The 19,606-nt window shown below is 34.1% G+C and overlaps 3 protein-coding genes across 4 annotated transcripts in view; all 3 read left to right on the top strand.

Annotated features, from left to right (window-relative positions):
* LOC136274309 (interferon-induced protein 44-like) overlaps positions 1-19,606 on the top strand; it is a 110,960-nt gene that overhangs the window by 10,033 nt on the left and 81,321 nt on the right. The gene's annotated exons all lie outside the window — the stretch shown is intronic.
* On the top strand, positions 93-14,970 carry LOC117682758 (interferon-induced protein 44-like). Of its 2 annotated transcripts, XM_066080778.1 has the most exons (7): positions 498-626; positions 1,092-1,209; positions 7,782-7,867; positions 12,430-12,627; positions 12,844-12,990; positions 13,805-13,976; positions 14,192-14,970. In XM_066080778.1, the coding sequence occupies exons 2-7, from the start codon at positions 1,164-1,166 to the stop codon at positions 14,323-14,325; spliced, it is 783 nt and encodes a 260-aa protein (XP_065936850.1). In that variant the 5' UTR covers positions 498-626; positions 1,092-1,163; the 3' UTR covers positions 14,326-14,970. The 2 variants fall into 2 exon arrangements, with proteins under 2 accessions (XP_065936849.1, XP_065936850.1); XM_066080777.1 differs by lacking the exon at positions 1,092-1,209 and having other exon boundaries at positions 93-626.
* On the top strand, positions 16,304-19,307 carry LOC136274311 (interferon-induced protein 44-like). Its single transcript, XM_066080775.1, has 5 exons — positions 16,304-16,439; positions 17,097-17,294; positions 17,515-17,661; positions 18,216-18,387; positions 18,586-19,307. The coding sequence occupies exons 1-5, from the start codon at positions 16,338-16,340 to the stop codon at positions 18,894-18,896; spliced, it is 930 nt and encodes a 309-aa protein (XP_065936847.1). The 5' UTR covers positions 16,304-16,337; the 3' UTR covers positions 18,897-19,307.

Genomic DNA, 19,606 nt, shown 5'->3' on the forward strand with positions numbered 1-19,606 from the left:
TTTTAACAGATATTTAATCATCATTCAATTCAAAAATTAAATAAATAAATTAAGTGATGCCTGATAAGTGTTAATTTTAGTCTAATTCCATTCCTGAAAACATGACGGAACTGTTGAATCAGAAATACAGAGACCAGCTGGTCACATGGATATGTAAGACCTGTCACTTCCGGTTGTTGTACAAAATCAGCAGGGACGGTTGTTCGGCCTGATATTTCACCAGAAATGTGACGGTCAGGGTGCCACTGTGACAGTCCTGTACAACACAAACAACTCGATATATGGCGGCTACCTGTCACAGAACTGGCACTTTAATGGTGGTTATATATCTGACTCGAACGCTTTCCTCTTCCGTCTGCAGTATAATGGTTCATCTAATCCATTGAAGTTTTCAGTCAGCAATGCAGGTTGTGCTGGAATAGCAAACAGCATTTATGGTCCTTTCTTTGGAAGTAGTCATGACATGTGCACTTTCTCTGAAACTATCAACTCGTCTGGAGGTGTCTTTTCTCAAAATGGAAATTTCGGTGGTTTAGGAGGTTGTTACAACTTAAATGGTCAGAATAGTGCATCCTTTGCCAACAACAGTCTCCAAGTGACTGATCTTGAAGTATATCAAATCAAAGGTTAACAAGTATTCCTTTTAAAGGAATGATTTGCATTAAATATCATTGGTCAGCTCTGTTTATATAATATACGCTACATGCAGTAAACTATATATAGCACTGTTTTATTGATTTCCGAAATGGCAAGGCATGAATGAGCTTTACTTTTAATGGGCGAATTATACTTCCGACTAATATTCTTATGCATATGTAAAAATGTGATTTGAATCACTATGTATGTAACTCTATAAATGTTTTATTTTCAGGGTAAACGGATAAGATTACCGTTTAAGTAATCTACGTCTAATAAAAGATTAGAATAAGGTTGTCATTGCAAAGTAAATAAAATAGTGCAAGGTGCAAATAACAAATAAGATTGTTTTTTCATCTGGCCCTTCCACGCCACCGTATAATATATCCGTATCAGCATCGTTTAAAAAAACCTCTGTTTTTGAGAAACTTACTATTTGCACTTTCGGTTTTCAGAAAAATGTATCGTGACTTTCTTTGAAAGATAAATCGAAAGTAAAACGCGGCTGGCGCCATCACCCATTGAACATGTCGAAAACAGCTCAGAACAGTTCGAAACCTGTGGTGTTTGTTCGTAAGTAACTCTCTTCACAATCCAATGGCATGCATCATTTTATCATTGATTTCACATTTTTTTTTTATTATGCTAGCATATTGATAAAAATATATAGGCCTACTAACTGCATGTTAAGCTACGGTACAGTCATTTTCCCGGTAACGAATCAGTATGCAGTTTCGTCGTGCATGCAACTATTATTATCGGAATTCCAAATGTTTTTATTTTTTGTTTAAATCGCGTTTCTTTATCCTTTTAAACTGTAGTATCAAACTTCCGAAAATATAAAGGATGAATTTCGGAGACAGAATATATTTCAACACCCCCTCCATTTTCCTAGTTTCGAATTCGTTTCCCAGTATTTAATTAAGCGCCCTTTATCACTTCTGACCAAATATTTTGAGGCCAATTAATTTCAAAAATATATACTAAAGGTACATGTTAATGGACTTATAAATGAAGAGGGAAAAACAATTGTGGGAATATGTCATTTAAACATATAATATGATCGTTATTTTTATCATACCGTTTTCCCGTCAAATTGAAACTGGACTTGAACAGTTTTCATTTGCGTTACTTTATAATATTGAATTTTCATAAAAACACTTTATAATAGTAATTGATGATAAGTAGTTGCCATTTTTCTTTGTTTTTCCCGTATATCTATCAATATATGCAGCCAAATTATACTTCTGTCGCAATGAACCGAAACTAGGAAAACTACACGTGGTTCTATTTGAAGTCGTAATTTCATTCAAAGCTCCATTATTATTTAATATGATGCATTATCTTTTTAAATGAATTATATTTACTAATTATCCACTAAATAGGGATCAATAACAAACTTATTTTCATAGTTGGGCTTAATTGTTTTCACATTTTCATTTTTTCTGCTTTGAACTTCCGGCAGCTCATATCTGGGTCACATTTTTAATTTGTAAACAATTCGGTAAATAATCGTGCAAATGGCAAACAACTTCACGCACTGATAGGATATTTATTTCTGCTTTATAATTACCTAGGTAAGATTTTTTAAAACCTCAACTTCGTCTTCCACCAATAATTTTTCTAAAAATTATTCGATACTGGCAAATATTTGTTACCGGCAAAACGACTGTATATTGAACTCAGAAAGAGAAATACTAATTGCGTGGTAGACTGGGCCCGCGGTATATTTAACTAAACAGCTGACGATTTCAAGATTTGTCTACACGGGCTCGCCACTTGGTCATCTTTCTTTCTCTTAACTATGTGGCCTGGCAGCCACCCCTTATACTATAATTGCACCTTGTGTGTTTAGGTATAAAGGATGGTCACATATCAAGAAGACAAAACAAGTCCTCGATTCTTTGAGACTAAAAATTTCTCACTCAAATGTAGAGAAGTCAATTAAATGTTTTTTTATTCTCAACAAACCTCGAGCGCTGACATTAGTTAAATAAATTGTCTAATTAGGCTATACAGGGTTTTAGCTAGTTACTTTGTGTTTGAGAGAGAGAGAGAGAGAGAGAGAGAGAGAGAGAGAGAGAGAGAGAGAGAGAGAGAGAGAGAGAGAGAGAGACGTAAAGTATTCAGTCATAGTAATCCTGTTAAGTGACAAAATCACACAGCAAAACTTGCTAAAATGTTTTATTTGAAAGATATATTTGATGAGGCATATAGGATATATTCATTCAAAACTATTATCTCAATAGAACTATTTTGTTATCGATATCTACGGTGATTTAACCATGCTTCGAACACCCTTGGAATTTCTCTTCTGATCATGCGTCAATTATGGCCCGAGTATAAATATTTTCTTATTAAATTTTCTGGTTTCCTCTTGCTATATCATTGAATGAAAATCAGTGAATTAGTTTAAAAATAGAAAATATAGCGAATTAATGCAGTAATGAGCTGTTTCACCATGGATAGGACAATATTAAGCAAAAAAATATACAACAGATACTTAAAATAACGGAATTTTAATATTCATGCAAAGAAAAAAAACGAAGAAAAAAGGAAGAGGCTCGGATAAATATATTTATTACTTTCATATTAAAATTTGTGTCAAGGTAAAATGTGGAGAAAAAATAATTGGTGAATTCCAAGTCTTTTTTTTAACACAATTTGTTTCCGAAGTTAACAGGGTTTTTTTTTAATTATTTAAGTGAAAGGTACATACAAACCATAAGTGCATGCACGTTTATTTGTCAATGTTTTACCAAAGTTATCAGATCCAATGTACAGATGTATGTGTCAGACGCATTGTGGACATAAACATAAACTACCCAAGTACACTTATATTTGTATTTAGTATATTGAACATGTTGAACGAGGCTTCATATAAATGCGAAGTTAATAAAGAGTAGGTGTATGTAGCCTACGAAATAAAATCTATTTAATCTGGAGTCAGTGTTTTGCATCGGTTATATGATAAATACATTATCTAATAATTAAAAAAAAAATTAGGGACTTTTGACGACTCTAAATCATAGTTGGAGCTTTCATCATATTTTGGTATTTACATTTTAACAATACTGAAAATACTTTTGTGATTAACTTTCGTTTAACTACCTAAGCTTACACCTTTAACTAACCAAAACTGAAATAAAAAAAGAGTAAAATATAAAATTCAAAAATTCACTTAGTGAGTTTTAAATTTCAATATATCCCGCTCACACATATTTTGCGTGGAAGTTGGGGAGGGGGATGAAATGCTTGAAATGCTAGACATTTCTGTGTACTACATGTGCATCATGTATGTATATTTTCTGCATTATTCATTGCCCAATTTACTAAAATATATGAAACGTAAATCTTATTGAATAAAAATAATCGAATGAAAACTATATATCGATTGTCTAAATATGTCTTTTACCATGTAAACGGCAAGTGCAAATATAAAAAGAATGTGCAAAAATCATGGTAAGAAAGTTTCTATTCGAGAATTGGTACCACCTATCAAAAACTCTCTATTTTCTTAATTTCATATGAAATTAATAAAATTTACATGACAAATTGTACAATTTAACATTACGGTCAGCACCGATATTCTCAGCAACAGAATTAGCAGTTAATTCCTTTTACACCATAAGTTACCACTACCCTTGGCTAGGCGTAGATTTTTGTCTTAACTTAAGGCGGGCGCAAAGTTACGCCTTTTAGTGAAACGGACCTTAGTCCAAATATTTGACCTAAGTCCGGACTTACGACAGGCGTAAGGTTACGCCGGGTGTACGCCTTTTACTGAAACGCGCCCCAGTATCGCAGCTACTTTGAAGGGGTCTATTCACTCTTTAGAATAGAAATATGACTACTTTTGGTTAACAACTTTTTCTTTAACCCCACTGTTAGGGAGCATGGTCTAGAATATCAATCTGAAAAACTATAGACTTGTAGGAAAACTTGCCAACCAAATGTTGTTGTACTTGAAATACATTTATGCAGATTTTTTTAAAAATGAAAAAAAAATATTTTAAAAAAAAATTTAAACTTCACATTTTTTTATAACCAATTTTGAGTAATATATCCCTAGCAAGTTAACAAGTTATTATGTCCACTTTGTCACCTGTTGGATAGTTGGTTTATTCTCAGATAATGTTTCAAAAATCTTTCTCACATCCATTACAGTAATTGATGCATTAAGGATTAGAAAAGAAGGAATGAGCAATGCACATAAAAAATTGAAAACGGAAATCGAACCTGGGACCCTTGTAGTCAAGAGATTTACCACTGAACTACCTTATTGGTAGATATCCATGATCCAATTAGCCCCAACTACCCGTATTTTCTCGACAAATCGTCGATGCGGACGACTAGTCGAATTGCTCATTTTTAGCCAAAATTTTAACAAAATCCTACGCTACGTCGATTCAGACCATACGTCGATCTTATCACTTCAAAATGGCGTATAAAACTGCAGTACCATTATCAGTGTATGATGCCACGATGTCCCCGATATTGCTACCAATTATTAGTAATGATTAACATTTAAACAATTACACTTTATACCGGTACTTATGCATCGTATTTTCAAATACCGGCAACATCTACGAAGTCACTTGCATTTTAAACAAGTCCCGATATCGCGTGTTTTGCAAAACTAAACCTACTTTGTCAGAAATATTTTATTCCCATGCATCAAAATAATTATCCACTCTGACCATCGCCAGTGTATTCGCCATTGCGTAACCAGCCACCTGTTGACTCGCACGTGGTCAATGTTTGTTTAACAATTTCCGGTGTCAGAGGCATGCACCTGTCTCATGTCGGACTTCAAAGGGGGATCTCAAGTGCAGAAAGCTTAGCAATTACTATGATTTGATGAAACTTGTTTACTTGATATCCAGTACTGCAGTTACACGCTATTGTTTTACATAGACACTGTTAGAAATAGATTGATCATTTGTACGACTTGAAAATGACGATATACGACATACATACGTTTCCTAAAATTTTTATCTAACAATAATCAAAGAATTTGACAGTAATTAATCAATGAACTATAATCACTCTGATAACGGTACTCTTTATAAACACAGGGAGTGAAATTGCCGTAAAAATCTCAGCCTTAGGGCAGGATTATTAACACAACCAGTGTCAGCCTATTGTATAAACAGTAGCATTGATAGTTGCCGATTACGTATTTTAAGATTGAATATGACCATAAAATATTTCTGATTTATACTTATACACTAACAACTCTTTACTAATAAAATAATAAAATTTAAAAAACATCCCCTGGACCTACTGCAATATTTTCTTTTATTCAAATTTGGTTTCAATTTTACTGCGCAATGTTATCTTTCCACTAGTGATACATGGAACCATGTGACGATGTGTTTATATTAAAACGGAACGGTAAAACCTTTCATTGATTAAAGACAATGAACCATTTTTTAATAACTGTTATTATTAAGTATTTAGTGTTAACAGATGAGTGAAAATGATAATTATTAAAGATGAACAGTGAATTCAACAACGTCATTTTCAATCACACAGCCAACTCAAAATAATTAAAACCAAGATTTTTAATGCTATTTTTAACAATTTTCTGACCTCAAGCCTACGACAAGTCGTACAAGGCTATAAGTCGGGTGCTCTGCTGCAGAGGAAAAAAATACCGACTAATCGTCGAAAAAAATACGGTACTAAACATGGTTCTGTCCCTTGATAAGTTGTACAAGGCCAAGCTTATAAAACATTCTTTGACAACAGTGCCTTACAATAAGAGTGAGTAGGTGTGTCTCTTTCTAAGAATTTAATAAAGTTTTTCTGGTCTATAAATTCTTTAATGTCATAATCCAGGAGTTTCCCTTAACTGAAGTCCCTTTCACATAAAAGCTGAAAAGAATTTAAGTCAGGTGTATTTTAATTGGTTGGCAGGCAAAGTTCTGCAAACATTAATTCTTCAATATGTTAAAGCCAGATTAGTTACCCCAAGTAGCTAAGGACAGTCTCAAAGTTTTGGTCCATCTTTCAGGCTTGATAATTTAGTTACAATCACCGATCAGTCCCAACCTAAAAGAAAGTAGACTCCAACTAAACCCTGGGTTTACTTTCGGGGTGTGCTCTGGGTTTACCACAGCAGACCCAGTATTAACCCAGAGTAAACCCAAAGTAAACCCAGAGTGGACTTATAGAGTAAACCCATATATCAGAAGTTATAAATTCCTGCAAACAGATTCTACATGTGTATTTTGAATATACAAGGAATGATTTGCATTAAATATCATTGGTCAGCTCTGTTTTTATAATATACGCTTCATGCAGTAAACTATATATAGCACTGTTTTATTGATTTCCGAAATGGCAAGGCATGAATGAGCTTTACTTTTAGTGGGCGAATTATACTTCCGACTAATATTCTTATGCATATGTAAAAATGTGATTTGAATCACTATGTATGTAACTCTATAAATGTTTTATTTTCAGGGTAAACGGATAAGATTACCGTTTAAGTATTCTACGTCTAATAAAAGATTAGAATACGGTTGTCATTGCAAAGTAAATAAAATAGTGCAAGGCGCAATGCGTGCGCAAATAGTTGAATTTGCAGGATGCTTCATATGGACACAACTGTGATCGGCCGAAGCACAATAACTCCCATCCTATGTTAGTCATTACTACAATCTAACCCCCAACTGAATTACTTGTTCTGTTGCGCAGTTTTCAATAATGCACTAGAACCTGCATTATATAATACTGCATTAACAAATACAAATATTTTATCAATGGCACAAACACAATTACAATAATTGGCAAAGGCCCTATATATACATAAACAGAAGTATTGTTATTTACTGATCCTTGTTTCATTGAAATCTAGTTAAATGGCGTAAAGACAACTCCAGGTGCAATTTCACTGTTATTACCATTCTTGTAAATTTTCCCTCAAAAATCAAGAATGTAATTTATGAAATAAAGGGCACTCTACAGTTACAGAGTATTGCAAATTAGAACAAAACATTCACGCTATTTTTGCTAATTATACACCCCCAAATATAGAAAACAACTTTTTTTTCCCCAATTAATCAATACCATTTAAAAACTTATTTTTCATAAACTTTTTTATATGAATTTCATTTGTTAAGGAATTTCTTTTACAGGTGGACCTGATCCAAACAAAACAAAGATGGTTGAATCTTCACTTCTAGACAAACCATGGAGAAAGTTTCCTAAGTTTAAAGCAGAGGTACAGTGTTAGTTTTATTAGCTCACCTAAGCTGAAAGCTCAAGTGAGCTTTTCTGATCACCCGTTGTCCGTCGTCCGTCTCTCCGTCCGTCCGTCCGTCCGTCTGTCTGTCCGTCTGTAAACTTTTTATATTTTGATCTTCTTCTCTAAAACCACTTGGCTAAATTTAACCAAATTTGGCACAAATCATCCTTATAAGAAGGTGAATATAAATTGCAAAAATAAAAGGCCAGATTGTATTCAAAGCGGAGAAAACCTCGAAACTGTAAAAAAGAGGGGTGCATTTAAAAAAATCTTCTTCTCAAGAACTACTGAGTTAATCTTAACGTAATTTAGCATAAATCATCCTTAGGGAAAGGAAAATATAAATTGCAAAAATTATAGGCGATTTCTGTTCCAAATTTGAGATAATTGCGAAAATACTAATAAAGAATGGCTCGTTATTCCATGTATCGTAGACTGGCAATTCATTGCGAAAGAATGGTCTTATGACAGGCATCGCCAGTCTACCGCATCTCGAAAACGAGGTTCTTTGTTTGAAGCTGGCAGTTTGTTGTGCAACAGTTCACGTGCGAATATAATCTCTGAAACATGGAAATAACATTGGTGCCGATTATTGTGAAGTAAATTGAGCTTAAATATTTCAACGCGTTGTCATTTTCACTTGTGAGGGTGGTTTTAGCTTGTTTTGATTTTTTTCGTTTCATTTTGCTTTTTAACTTGGGAAACAATCGCTTTGTATTTGGAACATTAGACTTCGGTAAATAGGCAATTGATTGTTTACCTGCGAAAATGATAAAATCTGATGCATTAACAACGTACTAAAGCGCATTTCCCTCTGTTTTTATTGTTTATTAATTTCTAATTGTGCCAACAAAGATCAAACAAGGGAGCGACTTTGGTTGAAACAATCGATTTTTGATCGGCAACTTCGCCGGAATTTCCTCCGAAAGAGAATTTGAAGTAGCCATGTATTCCGAGTTCATAATCGTGTAAATTAAATCCAAAGAAAATAAAAAGATGTTTAAGAATTTAAAAAGACGTTTTCACAGCCTCAGTTAAACCATGTTGTGATTAATCACCCGCGACTGTCTTATCTTTAGAGGTTATAAATACGGGTGATGCAAACACATATACCGTGCATTGAAAATTACAATCGATAATCGTTACATTTCTTGTTGATTCTACAATTAGAAGGTAACTTGTAATTATTTAATAACTCTGCCAAATTAATGCAAAACCGTTTGTTTACAGTTATCTTCAAAACTAAATACTGTTGTAATTGGGTCATAGGGTAGGATAATCCGAGATTCCTCTGACTCTAACCCCCGCTTTTATATTGGGACGTGCGTCCGTCCCAATATAAAAGCGGGGGTTAGAGTCAGAGGAATCTCGGATTAAGGGTAGGACTAATTTCTCCAAAATACACAGTGCATAAACTGATTTTGTGTCACCTGGCTAACTCAATTACAAAACATTTTATCTTTATAATGTATGAATGCATTAAAAAATGAAATTTAACAAATTGGATAAGTTTTTAAAAGTTGCCTATCATTCTACGACTGACGCTGAAATGTTTGTTGATCATTGGAATTGTCTTGATAAACATTATATACTTGTGTACAGAAAAGTCAAAAGGATGATGTGCTATAACTACTTTCTGGGGTCCTTTCTCATTTGATAAATAATTTGAAATCTGCAACAATTTTGGTATTTTTCAAACAAGTAAATAAAAACTTCTTTTAAACAGTTCTGACACATTATAATTATGAGGATATCCGTGCATTATCATTATTTTAAAGAAAATATTGCAGCAGAAAATCATCTTGGTTTGTAGCCGTTTGTTGTTTTTGAGGGAATATGAAATAATTAATGGGCCTTAGTACAAAACTGATACCTGTATGCCTGACAATACATCAAATTATATAGCTTTTTAACACATCATGTGACAACATTTTCCAGTCAAATGTTTTCATCGATCAAGTGAGTAAGGATATAAAACGTCACACAAGTTTACATCAGGTAAACAAGTATTTAAGGGAAGTCCAATTAAGTGTTTTACTGTAGCCTTAGCAACTTTTTCCACAGAGTTCAAACACTGCGTACTGCCTTCCAGACTAGCTGGCGATTCTCTGTCCGTTAATCTTTGTTAACTTTCACATATGAGATATCAGCTGTGAAAATGAAATCTCATCTGCATGGTATATTCATAGAGCTTGGCATCTTAAATAAACACACTAAAAATATTCACTTATATGTGGAAAATGAAAATTACACTAATTTAAGTTCGATATGTTTTTTCATAGATACCAATATACCAAACAAGAAATATTGCAGGTAAATGGTAACTACCTTTTCCAGTATTTTCATCATATAAAATAAATATGCATTGCATGGCCTCTATGACAACATATTAATGAAATAAAATGTTGGCATCCTTTAATTGTGTAGATTCAAAATGTTCAAATTATGATTACACACAATAAGGTAGGCCCACAATGGGTGCTGATTTTTTAACTGATATACGTCTTAGGAAATGTATGATTTTTTATCTGAAATGAGCTGATACTGTTTACATATGTGCAAAAACTGTAGGAAATAATATACCGGTGTTATATATAATTAATATATCACAATATATATTTTCACCCCTACCCCTTTATAAAATATTGAGTTTTAGGTCAGAAAATTATCATGGTACTTAACTTTGCTAAATATTAAATTTAACTGTTCTTAATTATTTAAGGACACACGAGACGTTCCTCAATTTTATATAATTTTCCTTGATAAATTATTTGATCCTTATTTATTAACATTTAAACCTGTTAATCCCCAAAAATTTAAGGTTTATTACCAGGCTATTTTTAGAGCTATAATATTTAGAATTTTCCTTAAAATAGCATGCAAAATGCATTTGAATGCTTATAAATAAAGTCATAGTATATATTTTCAATTGAACACTTTATATCTAAATAAAAAAAAGTATCATATAACAGGAAAATATAATTATGGAATTACTTGGTGGAAATCTTCACATTGGGGAGATAGGAAAAAATAGAAAAAATGGAAGATAGGTCGCGTCTGACCGTAAAGTGTGTTAAGTCAATATAGTTCGCCATTGTTGCTCAGGTGAGCGATGTGGCCCATGGGCCTCTTGTATAAGGAATAAGGAATCATTCTTTGAGTATTATGAGGTGATAATTTTGGTCGGGGCGTGATCAAATCCAATAAAGCCCGAAGGGCTTTATGATAGATTTGATCATGCCCCGACCAAAATTATCACCTCATAATATTAAAAAAATGATGACTTATTACTTATATTTATATAATTTTTAGCCATCGTACAATTATATATTTAACGAGGCCGGGTCTAATTTGTTCTGCCCTAGATTTTTGGATGAAATTCTACCGATATAATTATTATTTTAAGATTAAAAAATAAGACATTTACCACACCGTTTGTTTAGGGGGTCATCTCAAAGTTTGTTAATCTTTAACATAGGACCCTATGGGATTTTGCTTGAAATGTATCAATTTTGCAAATTTTTTACATTTTTTCAAAACTTCTGCCCTAGGGATTTCTTTTTCTGTTATACATATTAAAGTTATTGCTAAAGGGCATGAAATGGTCAAATAAAAAAAAAACTTTTACCTCCTGGATTGTTCCAGGGGTCTTATCAAAGTTGATTTTTGTATGCCCAATTTCCCAGATTCGTCAGATAATGGCTATTTTTTATATGACAAAGGCGAAAAAGGTTGTCTATATAGTATTATTTAAACATATTTAAGTAATAAAAAAATATATACTTTCACATATTAAGGGTCATTAATATAAAATACATGGTTACTGTCTTGAAATGTATGAATTAAGCTATATTTAGGCGGGTTAAGAAAACGTAACAGAGGGATAGGCTTGCTGAACCCTCTTCACGTTTTCGACCAATAGCTTATACTTCGAGACATTTATGTTTATTCCACAATATAACATTATTTTTACGCATCAAACGAGATATTTTCAACAATTTTCGCTGAATATCTACAGTTGAAACTATCACGCCATGGCGTCAACTAAGCAAAAATATGACGTCACAATACAAATGAAACGCTGCGCGAAAGCGTGCGTACTCGTTCTGTACTCGGCCTCGTTAAATTAAATAACAAACCCCGCTGGCGCCTCAATTTGGCGTCATTTTTATTATGGGTTATATAGTACAAAATTGATAAGTAGTGTTATCACATGCAAAGACAATAGAACATGTAAATATATACAAATAAATCTATATACTTAAATACAATATTACTGGATATAGAACTGTTGGCCAAAATCACAGATAGAGAAGGGATTTAATTCTTAATTGTATACTGTACAATGTACGTACTGGTGCAATGTTGGGTTTGAACTTTAATGCATTAGTTTCTGTGAAATTGACGGGCCCAATTCTATTTAAAAATGTGTATGTAGAAACAAAATTTACATCTCAATAGAATAGTTCATTTCACTATATAAGGTTTAAACGGTCGTCTGATTATTTATCCAATTATAAATTATTTGTTTCATAAAGACGGCAAACAAACTTAAAGAAGAACTAGTGGACTATGGACCAGACAGTGAGACAGGTGTAACAGCAGCAAACATCCTCCTGATTGGTCAGATTGGTGCGGGAAAGTCCAGCTTCTTCAACTCTGTCAACTCCATTTTTCGTGGAAAAATTACTAGCAAGGCACGGAGTGGGAGCTTTGAGCACAGCCTCACCACTGTCGTAAGATAAACAATAAGAATTTCCTTTCTTTGAATAATTGTAATAGAATCTGCAATCAGCAATAAAGAAGTTTCACTGGTTTTCTAAAATTTGAATTTAAACTTTAACTTTTCTTTTTGCATGAAAGGAAAAGTAACGTTAAAACTGTCTTGAGTCAAACATTTTAAAGAGAATGGAATCACTGTAAATCATAATGTTGTGATTATTTTATTTAAGTACCGCAAGTATAATGTCAAGGACCATAACTCTGGTAAGACACTGAAGATTCGCCTGTGTGACACACGTGGTCTGGAGGAGGAGTTTACCATCGACCCCCAGGAGATTTCTCACATACTGGACGGCAATGTACCGGACAGATACCAGGTATGTCAGTACAGATACCAGGTATATCGGTACAGATACTAGGTATATCAGAGAACAGATACCAGGTATGTCAGAACAGATACCAGGTATGTCAGTACAGATACCAGGTATGTTAGTACAGATACCAGGTATGTTAGTACAGATACCAGGTATGTCAGTACAGATACCAGGTATGTCAGTACAGATCCCAGGTATGTCAGTACAGATACCAGGTATGTCAGTATAGATACCAGGTATGTCAGTACAGATACCAGGTATGTCAGTACAGATACCAGGTATGTCAGTACAGATACCAGGTATGTCAGTACAGATACCAGGTATGTCAGTACAGATACTAGGTATATCAGAGAACAGATACCAGGTATGTCAGTACAGATACCAGGTATGTCAGTACAGATACCAGGTATGTCAGTACAGATACCAGGTATTTTAGTACAGATACTAGGTATGTCGGTACAGATACCAGGTATGTTAGTACAGATACCAGGTATGTCAGTTCAGATACCAGGTATGTCAGTACAGATACCAGGTATGTCAGTACATATAGCAGGTATGTCAGTACAGATACCTGGTATGTCAGACAACATTGGTACCTGACAGAATTAGGTCCATGGTCCTTAAGGTCATTGCATTCCCTCCTCTCATAATTTCTGATTGTGTTGAGTTCAGACAAATAAAATTTGAATGACATATGGACAGACTTATTTACTACTAAAGGGCTCCCAAAAAGTAGAACTTCTATAGATTTAAGAGATACCATTCATAAATTGTTTGGATTGTAAAACAGCCATTACATCACAATCCTCATTTTCAGTTCAATCCCTCAGCGCCGTTCACTACAGAGACGTTTGGCTTCATAAGGAACCCCCATCTAGGGGACAGGATTCACTGCGTGGCTTTTGTGTTGGACGGAAGTACTATTGATGTTATCCCAGAGAAAATCCTCAAACAAATGAAAGCCATGCAGAGTCGGATGAACCAGAGAAGTAAAAAAAACTTGCACAAATTCAAAAGATTGAAATTATGAATATGAATAATGCTAAAATTTTCTATTTCATTTATGGATTTTGTTTTTAATGACCAAACCATTGTACGTGTATAATATCGTTAGTCAGCATAGTTTAGTATTATTCATCATTGATAATAATCATGACCAGTCAAAATACTTTGTCTCACAAACAGTTCTTTTTTAACAATGCAGACATCCCTCAAGTGGTGTACCTGACAAAGCTGGACAAAGTCTGTCCAATGGTGGAGGAGCATGCCGGTCTCATGTTTCACAGTTCAGCGGTCCGTGAAGCAGTGGATAAAATAGCTGACGTCATGGGACTATAACGTGGTTTTGTTCTACCAATCAAAAACTACGAAAGTGAAACCATTTTGGATCAGAATATAGATATCTTGATTCTGAAGGCTTTGAAGCAGACGGCAGATTTTGCTGATGATTACATGGAAGAACAGGTCGAAAAAATGGTGGCGGAAAATGGACAAGGAAGAAAAGAGAAAGAGTAAATGGTGATACACCTTTCCAGAGTCAGTTTTTTTTTAACAATATATCCAAAAACTGAAAAGTTCATATGAACAAAATAACATGGATACAAAAAGTCCTCAACTGACCAGAACAGATGCATGAATAGATTCACTGGGGGAAAAATCTCAATTGTTTGAAAATTCTCAAGCTCATATACAAGGATAATGAAAGACTGCCACAGGACTCATCATGATTACCGGTATACATCATATTACTCATAGTTTATATCGTGTGTTTATTTTTATGGTTTATCATTGAAAAAACTGTGCAATATCTTGGCTTTTGATTCTGGTTTATCATTGAAAAACTGTGCAATATCTTGGCTTTTAATTCGTAGTGAAAAAGAAAGCACAGAGTCTTTATGTTTTTAAATTGTTTTGTATTAGCAGGACCTAAATATACATGGACACTTTATCATATCAATTAAAAATGCTCTTTTTCTCAAAAGACTAAGAAATTGTTTGATTTTTTTTTATCTGCAAGTAAATTAATGGCATTCTGACCACTGTGTATTGATATGGTATGACAACACAAACTGGAAAGAACAAGGGGCAGTAAGCATGCAGTATTTGCCAAATGTATTTAAAAAAAATTCATGGCTTATAAAATTGATTCTACATACCGGTATATATAGGGCAAGACAGTCGGTTAAATACAACACGGTCTTACTAAATTCTGTTAAGGGGTTTCAGTGAAGTTGCTGTTGCAAGAGCAGGACATATAGAGGAAAAACTTCAAAGTTCAGAAAGAACAAAATAAGAAACTCCTGCAAATTTATAGAGTATTTCCTTAAAGCTACAGAGTTTCAAAAAATTAGCTATACTGAGAGACTTTGCACACAGTCTGACTAAAGCCAGCCCCTACTAATTCACCTACAACGAAGTGAATTAGTAGGGGCTGGCTTTAGTCAGACTGCTTTGCACATTGTGTACTGGTCTTAAAACCAAACTGTTTTTTTTCACCTCATGGAGCAATCTGATTAAAATAAGATCTTTGATTCGCTCTGACAAATCTGATGTTTGTGTAGCGACATCAGATTTGTTGGAGCAGATCAAAGAAGTGATTTTAATCAGATTGTTCATGAAATGGTCTAATTTAGAGGAGTCTGCTGTCAATATGACTGACCTAGCAGATTTACTGATCAATGTCTCACTATTTTGGCAAAACAGGTCTAGTCACTCATTTGAAATTCATGTCTGCCATGTAACAACTTTGTTACATACCTGAACATTTTGCATCACTGTGCTATGGTCATGACATCCTTACTTTTTCTGGAACTGGCAACTCTTCCGGAGGCTACTTTTCTCTAAATGGATCTGTCAGTTCTATAGGAAGTTCTTACAGCTTAAACGGTCAGAGCAGCAACTCAATCACTAACAACAATCTCCAAGTGACTGATCTGGAAGTTTATCAAGTCTTAGGTAGATCTTCATTTCTATTCTATGCTTTAAATTTTTTTTTCCTTTAAGATAATTTAAAGAAAATTTCTTTTGGAAGAAACAATTTCAGGAGGAAAAAGTTACTGCTTTTATGTGCACTATAGAAAGAAAGCTTACCATTTGGACTAGAACCATGCAATCCTTCCCTTGGTGGTTTTGAATCTTACTTTAAAAATTGCATGCTCAATTCACTTTCAGATCCATTGTGTATGATAATAAGCGGTGTTGTATGTTTCCTAATTGATGTGAACCAAAAGGTTTGCATGGTCATTAACAAAAAGTGGTTAGAAAATTTGGGAGATAATTTTTGAATTTTTTTTTCATTTTTTAAATAATCAGTTTAAAAAAAAAGGATGGAATAACTATAACAATTTGTTATGGATTTGTTTGCAAATGAACCTGATCCAAAGAAAACAAAGATGGCTGAATCCTTACTTCTAGACAAACCATGGAGAAAGTTTCCAGAGTTTAATGCAGAGGTGCAGAATTAGTTTTATACATATTATGATGGCAATCCATCAACAAAGCATACTGAATCATAGATTTTCCCACTAAAAAATAAATATTTTCTTCATGGGTTCATGTTTATGATGAACCATTCATAGCAATATTTAGCGATATCTGAGAAAACATTGATTACTCATAATAATGGGTGGTAAAAGTTAGCTTCCCTCAAAACTACTTGGCAAATTTGGACTGGTGTGTATCTTTTTGAGAAAAAAAGGGGGGGTTCAAACATTGCAAAATGTATTACCCCATTATCCCCCAAAAGCCATACATTTGAGGTATAAACTGTAAAATCTTAGCAAGGGAAGACTACTATAAACAAGTAGCAAGTTTTCTTGGGAGAATTAAAGTTCCTATAGGGGTGGGGGTATGCTGCTTTACAACACTGGTAGTCAGTAAGCCAAACATCACAGCGAAGGAATTTAATTGCAATGTGATTTTTTTTAATTTTATTTTGTATTTGCACCATAAATAATGTATAAAGCATTTTTTTCTTTGAATTCAAAAGTGGTTGATTCTGTTTAAAAATATGGTGGTAGAAATAGAAGTTACTTGATAGCTCATTAATTTATTTATTCAATTTACTGATTTAATGTATATCCAATTGATTAAATATTAAATTTATAAAGACGGCAAATAAACTTAAAGAAGAACTGGTGGACAATGGACCAGACAGTAAGACAGGTGTCACAGCAGCAAACATCCTCCTGATTGGTCAGATTGGTGCGGGAAAATCAAGCTTCTTTAACTCTGTCAACTCAATATTCCGAGGGAAAATCACCAACAAGGCGCGGAGTGGAAGCTTTGAGCATAGCCTCACCACTGTCGTAAGATTAAAAATTCAAATTAATAAGTGCACAATGCACGAATTAAGTCCCTTCTTGTTCAACAACAAAAACGTTTCATTGTTATTTTTTTTAAATCTAAATTTTTAACTGTTTATTTTTTAACATGACAGGAAAAGGCCTGTTAGACTTTTAAGACTTGTCTTTAGATAAAGATTTTAAGAGAATATTATCATGGTAAAACATAGATAATTTATTTCAGTACCGCAAGTATAACGTCAAGGACCATAACTCTGGTCAGACTCTGAAGATTCGCCTGTGTGACACCCGCGGTCTGGAGGAGGAGTTTACCATCGACCCCCAGGAGATATCTCACATACTGGACGGCAACATACCGGACAGATACCAGGTATATCAGTACAGATACCAGGTATGTTAGTACAGATACCAGGTATGTCAGTACAGATACCAGGTATGTCAGTACAGATACCAGGTATGTCAGTACAGATACCAGGTATGTTAGAGAAGGGGGGGCAGGTAGAAGTTATACATGTAGGTACGCTCTCCTCAGTTTTTTTTGTTAAATTGAATCAACTTGTCTTAAGGGAAAGGTAATATACTTCAGAAATGAAATTTTCACCTTAGGACCCCCAAAGACTGGAGGCCTAATGTATATAACTTTAAAAGAGAAACTACTTTTGAAATGGAATGGTAAAACAAATACTGTATACCAGTTTATTTTTTCCCTGGGAAGTTTTTGCCCTTCTACACTTTCAAACAGTTTCGTTCCATCTTGAATTCGCCCAGACACATTTGTGTTTAATACCATGATTTGATATGAGACATTAGGATTCGCACCGTCTTAAATTCGCCCGCTGACAACGAGGGCGAAAGGGGCGAAAATAAAACGGGGCAAATATTTCCCTGTATTCAGTAGTCCAATGAAACAATCTTTATTTTCAGTTTATCCCCTCAGCACCGTTCACTACAGAGACGTTTGGGTTCATCAGGAACCCCCATCTCGGGGACAGGATTCACTGCGTGGCTTTTGTAGTGGACGGAAGTACTATTGATGTAATCCCAGAGAAAATCCTCAAACAAATGAAAGCAATGCAGAGTCGGATGAACCAGAGAAGTAAATACAACTTGCACATATTTAAAAGATTGAAATTATGAATTTTCTAATGCATTTATGGATATTGTTTTGTTTTTAATGACTAAACAATTGTACATGTATAATATCATTAGTCAGTCTAGTTTAGTATTAGTCACCATGGATAACAATGCAGTCAAATTACTATGTCTCACGTACAGTTCTATTTTAACAATGCAGACATCCCTCAAGTGGTGTACCTGACAAAGCTGGACAAAGTCTGTCCAATGGTGGAGGAGGATGCCGGTCACATGTTCCACAGTTCAGCGGTCCGTGAAGCCGTGGATAAGATAGCAGACGTCATGGGACTACCACGTGGTTTTGTTCTACCAATCAAAAACTACGAAAAAGAAAGCATGTTGGATCAGAATAGAGATATCTTGATTTTGAAAGCTTTGAAGCAGATAGCAGATTTTGCTGACGACTACATGGAAGAACAGGTTGAAAAAATGGCGGCGGAAAATGGACAAGGAAGAAAAGAGAAAGAGTAAATGGTAATGGCACCATTTAAGAGACAGCTTTTATTAACAACATAACCGCAGACTAAAAAGGTTATAAAAGCGAGTTGATAAATTGTTGGCACAAAATGGACAAGAGAGGAAAGAGAAACAGTAAATAGTGATGTACCATTCCTGACAGTTTTTTAAATTGAAAGACTGTGAAGTTAATACGAAATAAAAATACCAGGTATGTTGACACCAAAACTTATCAAAACAGATTTAATAAGAACAGATTTACAGAGGGGGAAAATATCAGTTGTCAATGATTTAACTTAGGACAACACTTGATTCATCATTATGTACATCATATTACTTGTGATTTAATGATAAGTTTATCTTATCAAAACTTTTTGTGCAATATCATTGTTTTTGATTCTAAGTAAAAAAAAAAAAAAAGCATAGTGTCTTTTGTTTTTAGTTTGTATTATATTAGCGGGACCTAAATACAAGGACATTTTATGATATAAAAAAACAAAATTGTCGTGTTATTTTTATCTGCAAGGAAACTTTTGACATTTGGATCACTGTGTATTGATACAGAATGACATCACCACTGGAAAGAACAAGGGGCGGTAAGCATGCATTGTTAACCTAATATATTTTTTAGCTCAGCGAAGCGAAGTAGGGGGAAGCTTATGCTATACTGTTGGTGTCGGCATCCGGACCTGGTTTTATTTTCAAACAAGTTCAATGTTTGACAA

Source organism: Magallana gigas, chromosome 4 (genome assembly GCF_963853765.1).
Source record: "Magallana gigas chromosome 4, xbMagGiga1.1, whole genome shotgun sequence".
Taxonomy (NCBI): Eukaryota; Metazoa; Mollusca; class Bivalvia; order Ostreida; family Ostreidae; genus Magallana; species Magallana gigas.